The sequence below is a fragment of the Eubalaena glacialis genome, chromosome 1 (genome assembly GCF_028564815.1).
Source record: "Eubalaena glacialis isolate mEubGla1 chromosome 1, mEubGla1.1.hap2.+ XY, whole genome shotgun sequence".
Lineage (NCBI taxonomy): Eukaryota > Metazoa > Chordata > Mammalia > Artiodactyla > Balaenidae > Eubalaena > Eubalaena glacialis.
Window position 1 is genome coordinate 52,848,600 of NC_083716.1, and position 18,460 is coordinate 52,867,059.

Here is an 18,460-nt window from a genome sequence, read left to right on the forward strand (position 1 = left end):
GGAGAAGCAGCAGACCCACACAAGACTTGCAAGGAAGGGCGAACTGTTTGAAAGCAGATTCAAGCCCCATAATGGGACAGACTTGCTAACAGAGCTGGCCAACACAGGTATGGACTGTCCCAGGAGGGGTGAGCTTCCCATGCCTGGAAGACGTTTAGGCAAGCAAGGCGCTGCTATGGGGGCCCTGGGTGCTGACAGCTGGGAGAAACACTTAAGCTCAGGAGCCTTCCTGGTTGCTGATAAGTTTCCCTGGGCTGGACCTTCACTTTCTTGCTCAGACACCAGCATCTGGTTGAAGAAGCAGCCTGTTCTCCTTATATTCACAGGGTGTACAGGGCGGACACTTCAGGCCCGAGCTTGGTCACTCTCAAGGATACCCTTGGGAGGGTGTGGCCACAGACAGAGAAGACCCCTTTGTGTGCTCCCCAGAGAGGCTGGGGTCCCAACATTTCCTCCCCAACGGCGTTCACAGGAGTAGAGCATCCCCCATCCCCCGGGGCCAGTCCCCCTCCATCTACTGTTAGCAAGAGTTAGGGATTCAGGCCAAGGAGAAGATGAATGAGCAGTCCCAGAGTGTTTGGCAATTTTCAGGCCCAATTAACCAAAACCCTTCATGTTGAATCCCCTTGGGCTTGGCCCTTTCACTGAAAAGGTGCACTTTATTTATTTTTTGAAAAGGTGTAACAGTTATTTTTATTTTATTTTATTTATTGAAGTATAGTTGATGTACAATATTACATAAGTTACAGGTGTACAATATAGTGATTCAAAGTGTTTAGAGGTTATACTCCATTTATAGTTATTATAAAATATTAGCTACTTTCCCTGTCTTGTATAATATATCCTTGTAGCTTATTTCATACCTAATAGTTCGTACCTCTTTTTTTAAAATTTTTAAAAATTTTTTGCCAGTTAGCCCTTTATTTTTTTGTACTGTTTTTTTTTTAAATTAATTAATTAATTAATTAATTTTTGGCTGTGTTGGGTCTTCGTTTCTGTGCGAGGGCTTTCTCTAGTTGCGGCGAGTGGGGGCCACTCTTCATCGCGATGCGCGGGCCTCTCATTATCGCGGCCTCTCTTGTTGCGGAGCACAGGCTCCAGACGCGCAGGCTCAGTAGCTGTGGCTCACGGGCCTAGTTGCTCCGTGGCATGTGGGATCTTCCCAGACCAGGGCTCGAACCCGTGTCCCCTGCATTAGCAGGCAGATTCTCAACCACTGCGCCACCAGGGAAGCCCCCAGTTCGTACCTCTTAATTCCCTACCCCTACATTGCCCCTCTCCCCTCCCCTCTCCCCACTGGTAACCACTAGTTTGTTCTCCGTATCTGTGAGTCTGCTGGAAAGATGCAGTTTAACTTGCACAGACATTCCTGTATCTTTCGTGTTACAAAATGCTGGGAAAAAGCCAGGGCAAGCATTCCCTATGTTCTACACAGAGATGAGGAGACTGTGGCTCTCTGTAGATCACCCAGTGAGCTGGAGGCACAGACAGGGTTTCCTGGGGCAAGTGTCAATGTGCTGAGAAAAGCCAGCTCTCCCTGTGTCCCATCTGCCCATCTCCTCACCAGTGGTTGTGGTGCTTTTGACTTCTTTCTCCTCAGTTCACTCAGTCAACAGACTTGTACTGGAGAGGGATAGAGAAGGAGTACCCCACATGCCGTGTGTGTGTGTGTGTGTGTGTGTGTGGTGTGATTGTCCCTACTTTCGAAAGGAAGAAGTTAAAGCACAGAAAGGGTAAGTCACTTGCCCAGGCTCACACAGCCAGTGAGGGAAAGAGTCTGGATTCACACCCAGTTTGGCCTGGCTGTAAAAATAGTTGAAACTCTTTCCATGGCAGAGGAAGATGACCGTGAAGCTCCTGAAGTTTCAGCTCCTGAGACCCTTGCTCACATGTCCTTCCAGAGCCCTAATTTTGTATTTGTAGTTTATATTCTTCTGTCCCTCTTCAATTGTACAGGTTCAGATCTGCTATAGTGACTAGCGGCCTGGTTTGCCTGGGACTGAGGGGATTTCCAGGGATACAGGACTTTCAATGCTAAAACCATTAAAGTTTGACTCAAACGGGAATGAGTTAGTCACTCTGGACCGGCCCCTTTCCTCAAACAAAGCACCTGAGAACCTAGGAAAACAGCAGCTCTTTATGGAGGTTCTCACCATGGACCCTGATCTTGACCTTGTGGTGCTGAGGGTCTGGAAACTGCCTGGAGGGCTCAGTTTCTCATAGCTGGGAAGGAAAGTCCCACCTGCCATGAGACATGGGGCTTGGCCCTCACTCAAAGACCCTGGGCAGTCTCGGGCACGCCTGTCACCTTATCCTCCACATGCCCATCATCCCTGCATGGTGACAAGCTCCCTCTCCCCTGGGCCTCCTCACCATGGCACCTGCTGTGAAATACCAAATCAGGTCATCTCTAGATCAGGTTCCGACAGCTCTTCCTCAGGTCGATGTAAAACAGCTGGTCCCGTTGTTAGTAAGTGGGAATTCAAGGGCCAGCTGCCAGACTGGACATGCATGTGTGTTCTAGCCCCATCTGCCAGCATGTCACCCCAGGCTCTTGTGACCTCTTTGATCATATCTGATTTGAGTGTGCTAACCCACAGTGCCTTGCCCACATACATGCACGCACATTCACACAACTGCCCGAAAACACACGAGTTCTAGTCCCATTTGCAGACCCATTTGTGCACACATGCGTGCACACCCAGCGGATGGCTCACATCTCCTCATTTAAACATGCATGCCCAGGTCACGTGTGTGCACCTGCACTAGCAGAGGTTGGGCAAGGCGCTCCCTCAGCTCCTCCTGTTGCTGAGCAGCCGATGCCTGCTTTCGGGCTCATGTTCCTAATGACCTTGATCTAGGAGGGGGAAAGGGTTGGTCTCCAGCACCCTGCTACTGCCCCAGCTGTCTGGGATGAGACCGTCTGGCAGACGAATGTCTGCCCTGGAACTTGGCATCCTGAACTGTTCTGTTCAGTTGCCAAGTTCCAACAAAATGACTGCTCATGACAGGGAAGCCGTGGTCCAGGATGGGATTTGGTACGGAGCATGAAGGCATAGGGTCAGGGGATGTACCTTCTCTGGACACGACTGTGAGGTCCCACCTATCCCAGCCCAGGTGAGGTCCTGAGGACTGTCCTCTACAGGTCTGGGTCAGGTATACCCACCTGGCTGGAATTTGGGAGTCCCTCCCTACAGCAGTGGGCTCTGCGGGGCTGAGGAGTCCTGGACATTATCTACTCTGAAATGTGGCCACCCTCTGTCCCCTTGCTGTGTCCAGGCCAGGTATAAGGTGGCTGCCTCAGTGTCCTTTGACATGGGGATGGCATTCCTCCTCATATCTGTCTAAGGCCTGACTTGTTCCCCTAACTGAGAGACTCTGCAGGAATCTGGGGCTGCCACCTATTCCCCCAGTCTCCATCTAGCTGGAACTAGTACCCACTTGCTGGGATTCCTGTGTCTTAATGCTGGCTCTTGGTCACTGGGGCATTCACACAGGTGGGCAGAAGCTCCAGTCCTGGCGTTGCCTATTTTCACCCTATAGCAGTCTCCTTTGCTATCTCAGCCTGCCAGATGGCTGAGCCTGGGTAGGGGACATTCCCAAGAATGTCTTCTCCTCCAGAGAGTAGTATGCTTCTGTCCCCAGACAGAACTGGTCCTTACTTGGGACCTTGACAGTGCCCTTAAAAGAATTTAGTGCTGTAATCTGTCTGCTTTGGTGTCTCCCCCAGAGTGCCGTGAATCATTTAGGGGACAGACCATGTTTCATGCATAGGTTGCTTCAGTATCCACATAGGTCCTGTCCCACAATAGATCCTTGATGAGCAGCTGTTGACTGGCTGAATGATGACTGAATAAATGAATGAATGAAGAGACACCTGACAGTGTCATAAGTCTTGGTTCCTGGTCCTAGTCAACAACTGACCCTCTTCAGGCCTTTGACATGCTCCCTCCCCCTCCATGCATCCATAAATGGATAGGCTGAAGTAGCCAAAGGGTATACACTGAAATGCCTGCTGAGCCAGGCAGGATGTGGAAAAGTGTGAAATGGCTGAGGGAAAGGCAATAGGGAGTGGTGGGAACTACTGCACACGTATAAGCGTCCATATCTATAGCATATTTAAACATTGAGTTGAACAAGCGAAATGGTGGCATTTTGATGTGGAAAAGGACGTTTTCAGGTCTGACATCTTGTAATTTGATAAATTCCACCCTCTGGTTCATACTTTGCAAATTCTGAGGGGCAGAGCAGTTTGACAGATTAAACAGCAGATGAACCAAAGACCTCTTCCAGTGATGGAGCTGTTGATAACAAGCCTGCCACCTGCCTCTGGACCTGGCCACATGTTACCAGACTGCTTGTAAACAGGCAAGGTCCAACCACCACTTGGGAAACCAGACTAGATACCTAGACACACCCATATCCTAGAAGTTTTATGATGCTTCCACTGCAGGGCAAGTGGCTGTGGAGTCAGTTGGAGGGAGTCACACGTGGGGTCCTGCGTGAACATTAACCAGCTGGGACTCTAGACAGTGGTTTACCCTGGACAGTTGGCCCAGAGATAAGCTCAGTGATGAGTCAGCAGAGTGGGTGGGCACACAGGGCTGTAAAATGCATGTGGTTTCCAACAGGAGGTTCTGTGATAGCTGGGGATGGAACTGGTCCCGGAGGACCTAGTCTTTTTTTTTTTTTTTTTTAATTTTACTTTAATACATACATAATTTTATTGCAAAGATGTGATCAATAAAATGTTTTTCAAACACAAAAAGTATTACATTTGGATAACATTTTATGGGGAAGTGGAACATAAATATAAGTTATAAAAGAACAGTGTAGAATTACCGAATGTTAAAGAGCTCATTCATGTAATTTTTTTTTGAATTTTTGAATTTTATTTTATTTATTTTTTATACAGCAGGTTCTTATTAGTTATCTATTTTATACATATTAGTGTATATATGTCAATCCCAATCTCCCAATTCATCACACCACCACCATCCCCACCTGCCACTTTCCCCCCCTTGGTGTCCATACGTTTGTTCTCTACATCTGTGTCTCTATTTCTGCCCTGCAAACCGGTTCATCTGTACCATTTTTCTAGGTTCCACATATATGCATTAATATACGATATTTGTTTTTCTCTTTCTGACTTACTTCACTCTGTACCTGAGGACCTAGTCTTGAACAGGGGTGGAGAGGGGGAGAGTTCTGGATCCGTTTAGTTTGGTGGAAACAGATCTGGGATGACAGTTCGGCTTCTATTTCAGAGCCAGACATTTCTCATTTCCTCTCCCTAACAGCCCTCTGTGACAGGCAGTCTTGGCCTCATTTTCCAGATGGGGAACCTGAGACTCTGAGAGGTCGTCTGACCTCCCTGATGTCATACAGTCAGCCATCACCTGAACCCAAGTCTGTCTGGGAAGCCTGTGCTCTGTCAACTGCACTAGGGGTCCCACCAAGTCAGGGAGTGTGGGCCCCTTCAGTTACCATGGAGACTGCACACTTTCTCTAGTGACACTACTGTAACCTGCCAGTGTGTTTAGATTCTTCAAGGAGTCAATTAAGGCAACAGAAGAATTCCAGTTTTATAACGTAAAGTCACTTCCAGATGTCTGGGTTTTCTTTGTATCCTCTTAGGGTCCCTGTGAGCCTTGAATAGCCTTATTCGTAAGACTTTCCCTGTCAACTCAATACCCTTTGAGGGTTAAGTTCTTCCATCAAGTTTAAAAGCCCGTGTCACAAGTTCTGGAGAGGGCATCCCACAGGCGAGCGTGGGAAGGAGAGTGTTTGGCATTTGGACAGCGTCCGGCTCTGCACGGGCACCTCTGTTTGCTTGGGAATTGGTCTCAGTCTTTCCCTCGCTCCTCAGAGGAAGGACAGATGCGGCAGGGTGGGCGGGCAGGTGCAGGGTCCTCAGCTCCTTTCTGTGCCTCCCACCTTTGGCCTGGGCTGCTCTGAGGGCTGGTGTCCCTGGAAGCCCCTTTGGGTCACTGTCCCTCTGGCCCCAGGCTGGTCTCTCTCTGGCCCTCACCTCCCCCAGGCCAGTGGCTCAGTGCTGCGGGGACTGCATTCCGGCCCCTCAGAGACAGCGTCCTCCCAAGGGCCAGGTTGTGTCTTCCTTTTATTTGTGTACCTTAAATGACTTCCCTAGTGCGCCCTCAAAGATGCCGAGGCTTCTGCGGTTGTGCTTTCCTGAGGACAAGGAGGGTTCGGTGGCCGGACACATGGCCTTCGAATTGCTCCTCCTGTTGACTCTTGAGCACGCGTGTTTAGTTTCGTGTGAGTGCTTTCTTTACCTTCTCTTGGGTAGGGTGGGGGGGTGTGGAGCGGAGAGGAGATGCGTGAGGGACGAGGATCTGGAATGGCCAGCTCCCCCATTGCTGGGCGGTGAGGGGTTCACCTTGCAAGAGAGTTTCTGCTGAGAGTCCCACACAGCGCAGGAATGTTCATTGTGGACCTGGCCCCCAGCCCATACAGTTACCGAGCCTCAAGGCTGCTCCCCTGCTGTTCAGAAGCCCCTGGAATCCCTCCCCTCTGTCCCTCCCCTGCTGTTCTGCCTTCGTTCCAGCGCATTCCATCTCCTCCTGATGGTCCTTCCTACCTGCGTTCTCTCCTGCTCACACACAGCTCTGGCTCTCCGTTGTCCTCAGGATAAGCTCTAAATATCTGAGAACGTTTGGGCGCTCTCATGGCCCCAGACTGAAAACTCCACTTCCCTTTTGTCCTGCGATTTTGCTGCCCAGCTGCTAGATTCTTCTCAAACGCTCAAGTCTTCACCCCTGCTTCCCCCTAACACACACGCACACCCCCATTCTCCCACTGGAACTCTCCCATAACTCAGTGCAAGCGTCAGCTCTCCTCTTTTCACGTCCACTCCTATGCCTGGTCCTCTGTTCTTGCCTCACAAGTGTGTGGAGCAGTGATGATTTCTCAGCCCTCAAGCACCGTATTTGCTCACCTCTGAGCCTCAGAACTAGCACAGTCTGACCATTACCTACCCCAGGAATGGGTGACTGAGTGAGTGAATGAGCTCGCAAATGAAGTTTCTGGAGGGAAGGCAAAGGTCTGTCCTAGAACAAGTTAGGGACTTTGAGCTTGCCCTAGGACTGTTGTCCCCATTGCCCAGGGCCAGGGAAGCTCTGCCTATCAGTCTCGCACCTGGTGGGCCTGGACTTCTCAGACGTGCCTGTGGGATGACGTGAGGAGGGCCTTCTCACCTTGCCGGGAGAATCAGATTAGAAGGAATTTACTGAGGGATAAGCCTCTTAGTCCTGGGCCATCTGTTCCCCCTGAGCCGCCTCTCCGCAGTTCTGTGTTCACTTGGGCATAAACACTCCCCTAGGGTGGGGGGCAGGGAAGGCAGGGGCTTCCCGGAACCAAGCTCCTCTGTGTGCCAGGCCCCTTGTGGGCATTTTACAGCTGTCTACTTGCCGGAGCCTCACATTAGCCCTCTGAGTAGGTCCTGGACTCTCCATCTTACAGACAAGGGAACTGACTTGCCCAGGTCACACGAAAATCCTGGGGAGGACCGGGGTTTGAGTCCTGGTGTGTCGCACCAAGACCCTTGCTCTTGTCACTATTCCTCACTCCCCCCTTTTCCTGGTTAGGGCGTGCTGTGAGGAAGGTGCGGCCTGCAGGAGAGACCTCAGAGTGTGGGCTTCCTCTAGTAGAAAGCTGTGGCCCAGGCCCTACCACCAATTTTCTCAAGCAACCATGTGCCATACATTTTGTTTATTTATTTACAATTTGTTTCTTTGAACGTTCTTTCCAGCAGATTCACATCGGGAAGTCAGGAAGGGGTTCCTTCAGGAGCCACGGGATGTGGGGCTTAGGTGTATCTCAGGACAGATGAACCTCTGCATGGCTGGTTGGCTGCTCTTGGGCTCCTGTTACCCTGCACCCTAGCAGGCTCGGAAGTCTCCAGATTTGTAGCTGCCACAGGTCACGGTGGAGTCTTGACTATCAGCGTTCAAGGGGCCAGGTGGAGACTGAGGCCAGGTGGGCTGAACCTGGCATACAATAACTCTGAATGTTGGTGGCATGATTGAGACCAGGATCTGGAGTTCTGGAACTTTCCCAGGGCCTTTGCTGCCCGACATGAAGCCTTCCAACGTCCCAGCTTGCTGCCATGAAGGTTGAAAGGGGTGAGTGAAGCCCGTTGATGCCTTGTATGTTTTGTCTCGCTGGATTTTATATCTCTGAAGCCAGCATGAGCCCAGAGGGGCTAAGTTACTTGTCCAGGGCCACACAACAAGACAGGCATTCCAGGACTTTGACCTTTGAATCCATGTTGTGGTTTTCAGAAGATTCTGGTTCTGGCTTTTCTAAAAGGCAGCATGAGCACAGTGCAACATGGCAGGCAAGAAATGTTGTGTCTTTAAGAGAGAAGGCTCAGGTTCATGGGCAGAGGCTTTGTCGTCAGCCCCAACTTTGAGGGGAGCATCCTGGGGGAGCCTAAGTCTTCTGGGTGCCTAAGGCAATGAGCATGAGGGTCTCGGCTATATGGAGCCTGTTTTGGGGAGCACTACACCTGTGGGAGTGCCCCAGGCACCACCCAAGAGCGGGGCTTTGGCTTGAACTTGCATGGTCTGCAGCTTCTCACATGGTGTCCTGGGAAGGAGCAGTGGGCAGACAAGACCAGACAAGGGGCAGAGAGGCAGACAGAGTCAAGGTGGGGGAGAGGGGAAAATACAGTTAAGATTAATTTTTAGATACAAAGATTTAAAAAAAAAAATTAAAGCAAGAGTCAGATCTTACCCTCCTTCCTAGAGGCCCAGGGGGGCTTTTCATTGCAAACATGACCAGCCCAGGCTATTTCTATCCCAGCAGGGAGTAATCTGATTTACAGGCAGAAGATGGAGAGAAGGTAGTTTATCTGTTCAACTGTCTCTGTCAAGAGCAGAGTCCACTGAAGTTGAGGGGTCTGGAAGGCTTGTTTCTGATGGCAGTGGTGGGAGGGTTCACCCACACCTACTTGCAGGCCCTTGGACCCTCAGGCTGTCTCCTCCCTGTCTCAGGCAATATGTGTCTCATCTTCTGACAAACCAGTCCCATTTATGGGAGGCATAATCCATAAGGAAGAAAAACCTGCATGCATTAAGCTAGTTTTCATAGTTTTTTTTTTTTTTTTAAGATTTTTTGATGTGGACCATTTTTAAAGTCTTTTATTGAATTTGTTACAATATTGCTTCTGTTTTCTGTTTTGGTTTTTGGCCACGAGGCATGTGGCTTCTTAGCTCCCCGACCGGGGATCGAACTGGCACCCCCTGCATTGGAAGGCCAAGTCTTAACCACTGGACCGCCAGGGAAGTCCCCATAGTTTTTATTAAAGTAATTAATTAATTAATTAATTTATTTTTGGCTGCCTTGGGTCTTCGTTGCTGCGCGCGGTCTTTCTTTAGTTGCGGTGAGCGAGGGCTACTCTTTGTTGCGGTGCGTGGGCTTCTCGTTAACGGTGGCTTCTCTTGTTGCAGAGCACGGGGTCTAGGCGCACAGGCTTCAGTAACTGTGGCTCACAGGCTCGGTAGTTGTGGCGCACGGGCTTAGTTGCTCCGCGGCATGAGGGATCTTCCCGGACCAGGGCTTGAACCCGTGTCCCCTGCATTGGCAGGCGGATTCTTAACCAACCACTACACCACCAGGGAAGCTCCATAGTTTTTGTTATTTGTTTATTTATTTATTTATTTAGGCTGCGCTGGGTCTTTGCTGTGCGCAGGCTTTCTCTAGTTGCAGTGAGTGGGGGCTACTCTTGGTTGCGGTGCGTGGGCTTCTCATTGCAATGGCTTCTCTTGTTGTGGAGCACGAGCTCTAGGTGTGCGGGCTTCAGTAGTTGTGGCACGGGCTCAGTAGTTGTGGCCCGCGGGCTCTAGAGCGCAGGCTCAGTAGTTGTGGTGCACGGACTTAGTTGCACAGCATGTGGGATCTTCCCAGACCAGGGCTCGAACCCGTGTCCCCTGCATTGGCAGGCGGATTCTTAACCACTGCGCCACCAGGGAAGTCCCCATAGTTTTGTTTTTAATAGCACAAAAAAATTCTGGAAACAATCTGAATATCCTATGGTAGAGAAATGGTTAATTAGTAAATGGTACCTCGTGATGATGGAAATGTTTAACAGTGATAAAACCCTGTGATTATGAAGACTATATAGCATCACGAAGAAAAATGCTTACAATGCAATGTTAATTTTAAAAATTAAAAAATGAGGTACAATAAAAATAAAACTAGGTAAGCATGTTTGTATAAAAAAAGGAAACACGAATGAGGAGGGTTATTAAATTATGGTAATGAAATTCTTCTTTTTCCTGTTTTCGTTTCTGGATTATTACTATATGCAAGGTGGTATGATAGTTAAGAACATAGAATCTGGAGCAGATTATTTGGATTCAAAGCCCAGCTCTGCCACTTACTTACCCACCCTAGCTGGGTGACCTTCAACAAGTCACTAAACCTCTCTGTGCTTTGGCACCTCATCTGTAAAAGTGAGGATAGCAAAAGTATCTAACTCTTAGGATTATTGTGAGGGTTAAATGAGTTAGCACATGTAAGTGCTGCACAGTAATTGCTATATAATCACTAACTACATGAAAAATAAATTTAATTATCATAATTCATCCATAGCTTCATCTCTTAATCATAAATAAGTGCTCATATTGGTGTAATTTTCTCTTTTTCTTCCTATTTGAAAGTGCTTTTGCCTTTCCATAGTGATAACCATAGTAATATACCCTGTAAACTACTCCTCTCTATTAATATCATATTGTGAGAGTTTTCCACCGGCATTTTTGACGGAGAACCATGATTTCCTGATCACTGTTTCCCCTCCACCCCCGTCCCCACCCTCAGGCCCCAAGATTCTCTTCTGTGGCTCCTACAATAAATACTGCAGTTAACTGATTGCAAATATGGGTGCAATTCTCCACCCTCCCTTTGCAACGTGACTTTGCAGCTTCTCTCATCATGACAAGGGGTCTATTTCCCTGCTCCTTGAATCTGGCCTGGTGACTTGCTTTGACCAAGAGAATGCAGTGGAGACGAAGGTGGACCAGTTCTGAGGCCTGAAGAGGCCTTAGGTACTTCCACTCACATAGGTGGAGCCCTGCAGCCCCAGGTAGACAAGTCTGAGTTTGCCTGTTGGAGGATGAGACACCATGTGGAAGAGAGTCCAGTTGCCCAATTGAGACCATCCTAGCTTCAGACCACCAACCCCCAAACATGTGAGAGAGCCCAGCCAAGCTCAGCAGAAGTGCCTATCCAACCCTTGGAAGAATGAATGAGCCCAGCCAAGACGAGAAGAACCATTCAACTGACCTGTAGACACATGGAAAATGATAACTACTTATTTTTTTGGGCCACTGAAGTTGGAGGTGTTTTGTTATGCAGCCGTGGCTGACAGGTATAATCACAAGGAGCAAGACTGCTGATCTGAGCCCCTCTGATTGGTCCACTGGGCAGTATGGGCCGGGCACCCTCTCCACTTCCTCCTTTCCTGCATCCATTGTACTGAGCCCTCGTGTCTACCCTGCTACCACCCAAAGTTGCCAAAATCCTCAAGTCATCACACTTGTGGTCCTCAGTGGGTAACCTTTGTCTCTGCAGTCTGGGCTCCTTTCTGAAGACAGTGGCAACCCCACGGTGGGGAAGAAATCTCTCTGTGTCCCTTTCAGCCCCTATCTCCCACTATGGGTCAAGTCATTTTGCTGGGCTTCAAAGCAGGGAGGGTGGCACGGAGCTCTCAGGTCTCGGGAAGTCTGTGGGATAGGCAGGCACACTCTCAGACTCAAGGGACCCTCCCACAAGGCCGCCCCAGCCTTCCCCAGGAGCTCCCTCTCACTCACAGCCTCAGGACACATGGATGGAGGGCAGCTTGACAGAGTCCCCAGGGTCACAGAACTTCCCAGCTGGTGGGGTCTAGACAGCTGTCAGTCTGACCCCAGACTAAACCTGAGGCTCCTCAAGTGCTAACAGAATCAACAAATTGAACATTCCTTTTAAAAGTGCTGCCATATAGATTGCTACAAAATTTTCAAATGCTTTATAGAAAGCCCTTTTTTAGTAAATTGGTAAATGTGGTAAGTTCAGCAAATTGGCCACTCAGCACATTGATTTTTGACAATGGTTTTATCAAATTGACCCAGAGTCCTGTGCCTGCTGCTTCCTGTCACCGCCACGGTCCTAGAAGAGCACATAGGTAAAAGCCATGCTCAGGAAAGATGCCTTAGATTGGAGGGTAGGTGATATTGTCCTGTGTGTGTCACAGTTGGTGATGTCAGCTCAGGGACATCCTCCAGGCTGCCCCAGGTTACCTTCTCTTTCGACAGACATGCACAGACACTCCTATGTCAGTGAACTGGGATAGAGAGGCTGAATTCCCAGAGCCTGGCACACCCAGTGTCCCTGCTGTTGATTCCACAGCGTTGAGTGAGCCCCAGGGTCAGCCCTGGAAGACGGCGGTTGGAACCTCCAAGCCTGGGCGAGCTCAGACTTCCTCCACAGCCACGGGAGGGCAAGTTTACGGAGTAGCTGGTGCCAGGCCAATGCCTGGCTTTATAGTCACGACCCCACGGACAACGAGGTAATAGACTCTATGAAAATATAGAGTCCATTATTATACCCTTTCACAGGTGAGGAGACTGAGGCTTAGCAGAGCTGGGGTACCTGCTCAAGGGCACACAGCTAGCTGGTGGTGGAGCTGAGATTCCAACCCAGATGGAGCTTTCCTTCCAGAAAGTATGCAGTCTCCCTTGGGCACGCGCATGTCTTCATAAGCGTGTTGCTGGAAACTTCTCTCTCTGGAGGAGACTGTTGCAGTGGAAGGAGGAAGACAGATCCAAGTTCCTGGCTCTGCCTCGTAGTCTTTCTGAGCCTCAGTTTCCCAATCTGTAAAATGGTGACCATGCTTCCCCAGGGCGGTTCCAAGGATTTAAATGAGACCACATGATAGGGACCTAGTAAAAATGTTTTTTGCTCTTCTTGTTCTAAGTTGTTTGCAAATTCCTGCAATGGAATTTAAAAGACATATACGCTAAAAGAAATCCAGACTCAGCACGGGAGCCATGCACTTAGATTATTCTAAAGTCTTGTGTGGCTGAAAAAAGAGCTGCCCTTGTGCTGTGCACAAGGAGTTAACCCAGCTGTTTCCTATGAACCGTGTGGGCTTGTCTGTGCATGTGTGCGCACGCACCATGCATCCTTAACTTCTCTTATGTTTATTGTGATGAAAGAAATTTTCACAGGGAGTTCCCTGGTGGCCTAGTGGTTAGGATTCTGGGCTTTCACTGTCGTGGTCTGGGTTCAATCCCTGACCGGGGGACTGAGATCCCACAAGCTGTGCAGCGTGGCCAAAAAAAAAAATTTTTTTTCACATATTGAGAAATAGCGAAGTCATTCTGGCTTATACATGAGTTAACTTGAATTTTATGCTAACTAAAATAGCCTGTGTGTGGCCTATCAAACATACATTGTACATCTGCTTTGAATATTAAAAGGGCACATTGATCAGAAGTAAAGAATGCCCATGTTTAAAATATAGATTAAATGCCCCTCTTCCTGGGATGCCAGTGCTGGTACTCCTTTGATTAGAATTCCTTCCCAGGTGCCAAGGTTATACTGAGTCGCTGTGTACATGCTGGTCTGTTCTTTTTTTTTTGAAACCTTGAAGAAATGCAACCCTGACTTGTTTAATGTTCTTTGTTCTGACAAGATAAAAAACTGTGCTGAAAACCCTGCTTCTCCACAACATTTTCTCAGAGTAATCTGGGAGGCGGGCTTCTGCGCCAGTCCTCAGTTTGGCTCAAATCAAACTATTTTCTATTCTTATTATTGATTGTTTATTGATTACCTTCATCGACAAGGGCCTCTGAGCAAGTCCATCCTGGGGAGGGGTTGCAGGGTCTGAGCATACCCTGCCCCTCCCCATGGGGAAGGACTCACACACCTCCTCCTCCAGGCTGGAGCCTCCGGGGAGAGCAGAGCTGCAGTCAGCCAGCCCGGGCCGGGCCTCACACTCGGGTTCAGTGTGTGAGAAGCGGTTATTTTTACCCGGCCCCAGCGGGATGTGAGGCCAGTCTCAAAGGAGGGGCTGTCAGCTTCTCCAGAGAAGTGGCCCGAGGCTGAGCCGTGCAGCCTGCCTTCCTCCCTCTGCTTCACACCCAGGCCCTCGCCCGCCCCCAGCTCGGTGCACAGGACTCTTGGTAGCTGGGAGGGGTGTGGGAGCTCGGCTCTGATCACAGGTTCCCTGGGCCACGGCCCCAGAGGAGCCAGCAGGGCTGGGGCCTTCTCAGACTTCTGAGAGGGGGCCTTAGGCTGCAGGGGCTGGGGTTGGGGGGGCAGGCAGGAACCCTGGGTTTGTGTCAGGCCTGGCTGGCTTTTGCCCTGGGGGCTCTGCCTGGCCCAGGCTCTAGGACCCTCCTACCAAAGGCCAGCAGAGGTCCAGCCGTCCTAACCTTGCACCCCGGGTCAGGCAACTCCCATGTGTCAGCCTGCCCCTGGCCTGGTGCCCCTGGCCTGGTGCCCCAGTCCTGGGAGCTGGGTGCTTGCAGCCTTCCGCTGACCCATCTCCCTCACTCCCCAGTCCCCTCCAGGCCTTGGAGGAGAGGGCAGCCTTGCTCCTCACCCTGGCAGGGAGCCCGGATCTGCACCTCTAGCCTGGCGCCTTGGACTGGTGCTGCTTGCCCACAGCTCTGGGACTCCCTGGGCCTCCGTGCCCCATCCCCTCTGGTCACCCCGCCTCACGTGCCAGCTCACTCACGAGGCCAGCCTTGCCTTGGTTCGTAGCTTCCGTGAGTGCCTCCAGACTCCCCCCGCCTCTGTCTTCAGGCCTCCCTCTTGCCCATATCCTGCCTGCTCACCTGCTGCTTCCCCTGCCTGCCCTGTCCCCTCCACACTCCTGGTGCCAGTTCCTTGTCTTTCTTCAGGTGGCACAAATGTCACCTCCTTTGATGCCTCCCACCCAGGGTAGGGGTTTTCCCCATCTCATTTTCTAATTGCATCCTGTTCTTTCCCTTGTGGGAATGTATTCAGTTCAAGGTGATTAATTGTTGACTTTTGGGGGGGGTCAGTTTCCCCCACTAGACGGGAAGCTCAGTGAGGCTGAGATCACGTCTGCTTGTGGCCCTTCCGCAAAAGCGCCTGATGTCCCCCAGTCACGGTGGGCAGGGGGTGCATACACGGCCTGCCCCACGGCCTCCCCAGAGCTTCTCCTTACACCTGGGCAGGTGCGTGGTACTTACCTTTCCGGGTCATCAGGTCAGGGCCAGGAACTCGGGGACAGCAGGGCTTGCTTTTCCCGGGCTTGGCAGGATGCCTCGGATACCTTCTCCCTGAGGGTGGACACAGGGACAGAGACCCTCTCTTAGCGTGCTTGGGGACGCCAGGGACTGGGTCTGTGCAGGAGTGACAGGAGGGAACTTCAACTCCCAAGGCAGAGGGCTCAGGAATGTTTATTCAAGGAAACTCAGGATAGGCCAGGCTACAGGAGGGCCCGTGGGAAGAGTGGGCCTTGAGGTGATCTACTTTCCATAAATAAAAAAGTCAGTGTGGGGAGATACTCTGCCTCCAGAATATGTCTTCCTCATGTCCCTGTCCGAGTAACAGTTCAGCACTGTCACTCAGAAGTGTCTATGCCCTTTGACACAGTAATTCTCTCCCTTTGGTAATCTAAGAAAATAATCCTAAACTTAGGAAATGTTTTATGTATACACATGCTTTTTACCATATACTTAAAATAGTGCAAAGTTGTGACTCATTTGAATGTCTAAACATTCATAAAATAATTCATCACAGCACATTCACTTGATGGCAAGTTACACCTAAAAATATTAGTTAAATAACATCACTTTGGGGAATCTGCTAGAGATACTCCTAAATGGATAGGAAACTTAATGAGGAAAGGTATTCATCTTCATTGAATTGTCATTAAGGTAACATTGGCAACCTCTAACTTTTCCAACAGAAGAGGTCTGATAAATTGCATTGCTATGGACCGTGTTTATGAGGAGCTCTAATCACTGTTTTCCATGTTGTATATGTGGCAATGTTCACTGCAGAAACTTTAGAAAACAAATACTTTCTATAATCCTACCGTGCAGACAGATAATGGCTGCTGTTGACATTCTGGTATAAATGCTTCCAGATTTCAATCATAAGTATTTTTGGTGACTATAATAATATAGTGATAAATAAAAGAGATACACGTTTGAACATGCAGAGAGTTTTCAGTTACAAAGATGCTTGTATGCATACCGAAAAGAAATAAACAAAATGTTGAACATGGCCATTCTTGAGTCATGAAACTATGGGTGTTTTTCCCTCCATATTTATTTCTATATCCCCAAACTCCAATAAATGTTAAAATAACCATAATTGCTAAAACAAACAAACAAACAAAAGTAGGCAGTTTTTAGAGGGTTAGGCAAGAGCAAAAGCTCAAAATATTCAGCTCTCTGAATTGAGAAAGACAGAAGAGCTAAATACTCATATCCACGGAGGTGCAAGGGCTGTCTCCCCCAGTTCCAAATGCACACGAACATGCCCCCCACCACATACTCTCATCCCATCTGTCTGCCACAGGTGTTTCTTGTGCGTGAGATTTGGGGGTGTTCAGACTCAGATGGTCTACTAATTAATTTATTCATTCACTCAACACAGATTGACTGTGCTCCAAGCTTCATGCACGCGTAATAGAGCGGCTCCAGAACTTCCAGCAAGGTAGGACTTCGGTGCATGAAGCAATCTAGCTGGCAGGTTGTGTGTCCGAGTGGTAAGCACACTGCTTTTACTTAGTTTTTGTGTGTGTGTGTCTGGGGAGCTGGGGCTGTGGATGGAGATTGCTGGGGTTTAAAACTCCCGAGCCACCCCCGGTGCTGCCACTGTGGATAGAGGTGCTGTACAGGTTCAAGGGTGACAGCCTGTCTTTCAGGGCCCAGGACTGCCTGTGAGGGCCTGCCCTCCGACATTTCCTGATTCCAATCTTCCCAGACATGGGAATCCCTGTTCAGGGACCAGCACCCTGGGCGGGGGACGGGGAGAGTCCTACCTTCTGCGGAGAAGACGGACAAGCAGAGAAGCAAGATGCAGAGTAGGCTGGCGAGGGCTAGAAACCTCATGGTGGCCGGGTGGGAACCGCACGTCCCGGGGACGCCGCTGTGCCGCAGAAGTCCTCCCTTGGGGCCACCGGGGACCTTTATAGAGTGGCAGAGAGAGAGGTGTTTCCTGGTGGGCAGGGCACCAGCAGCCTTGGAATTCTCATAAAGGGTAGAGTCAGCCCCTCCCAGGAGGAAAATAAACTCAGCTTTTCGAGAAGTTGACAGCATTTCATGAACTGTAAAACAGAAAGCTATAAATGCCCAGCCCCAGGAAGGAGCTCCCAACAATGGCCTCAGAAAGCTCCTGGCAGGGAAGAGCCACTTCCCGGGGTTGAATATTAACTTTTAGTGTCAGTATTCATTCCATCAAATACAGATTTTCCTGTTTATTCCTTAGATGTGGCAGGGAGGCCCATAAAACCCCTTGCAAAGCCTCAGGGAAGAGTCTTGAGCAGTGAATGAAAAATAGGGAGCACAGTGCTAGGAATCAGAGGAACGGGTTTAAGTCCTTGCTCGGCCACATATCCGCAGTGTGTCCTTGAATTTGCCATTGAATAGCTTTGAATCTGCTTCCCGTCTGTGAAATGGGCACAGTGCTCTCTTTCCCACAAACCTGAACGAGGACATGTGTGAGGAGCCACCTGCAACATGGGAGATGCTTGTACGGCTGGAAAAGGGGTAGACCAGCGGCTGCACCTTGATGGGTGTTTAAGACGGTGATGAAACAAAAGGACATGTCAGGTACAGAATCAACCTGAGCCAAGATGTGGAGAAAGAGAACATCCTACAACGGCAAGCCTGGGGGAAAGTCGGCTGATGGTGCAGGAGGCTCAGGAGTCACCTTAATCATTGGACACACACCATGGGCTAGGCTGTGCGCCTGGCCCCAGGGACACAGAAGACACTGCCTGGCTGGTCTCAGGGAGCTTCTCGTGGTGGAGGCAGTCATGCAGACACACAGAATTTGCATCTTCCCTTGTGATATTATGTCCATCTTGTCCTTCCCCTTCGTAAGTGTGCCCTTCTAACCAAAGAGCTGGTTCCCAGCCTCGAAGAGCAAGTGGGAAGATGATAGTATCAGGTTCAACACTTTAGGATCAACCTGGTTCCCGGCAGTCAATTCAGACAGTCCCCACTGCCCGGAATTGGCTCTCTTGCTAGAGATTAGAGATTCAGTATAGATCACATGCTCAGACAGCTTGGTGAGCAAATTGTTTGCCAGGGGGTATTTTGACAGTCAGCCTGTATGCTTTCATGTGTTCCCAAAAGCCTTAAAACCAACCCACACAAAGAAACTAGTTGGGGCGACTGCGCTTAAGGACCAAATGTCATACTATGTTAGTCACCTGCCCAGCCCCAGCCTGATTCCCTTTCCGGGC

General features: G+C 49.8%; 1 protein-coding gene across 1 annotated transcript; it reads right to left on the reverse strand.

Annotated features, from left to right (window-relative positions):
- Positions 1-8,524: 8,524 nt before the first annotated feature.
- On the reverse strand, positions 8,525-17,102 carry GPR15LG (G protein-coupled receptor 15 ligand). Its single transcript, XM_061196790.1, has 3 exons — positions 17,033-17,102; positions 15,228-15,317; positions 8,525-8,610 (listed from the first exon to the last, which is right to left on the reverse strand). The coding sequence occupies exons 1-3, from the start codon at positions 17,100-17,102 to the stop codon at positions 8,525-8,527; spliced, it is 246 nt and encodes an 81-aa protein (XP_061052773.1).
- Positions 17,103-18,460: the final 1,358 nt, after the last annotated feature.

What these genes read in the sequence shown, in the direction of transcription:
- GPR15LG (XM_061196790.1), bottom strand. Translation starts at nt 17,102, where the DNA reads ATGAGGTTTCTAGCCCTCGCCAGCCTACTCTGCATCTTGCTTCTCTGC. An exon ending in GTCCGTCTTCTCCGCAGAAG is followed by an intron (nt 15,318 to 17,032) that starts GTAGGACTCTCC and finishes GTCCACCCTCAG; the next exon opens with GGAGAAGGTATCCGAGGCAT. An exon ending in TGACCTGATGACCCGGAAAG is followed by an intron (nt 8,611 to 15,227) that starts GTAAGTACCACG and finishes GCTCCTTCCCAG; the next exon opens with GACACCATGTGAGAAGCTGC.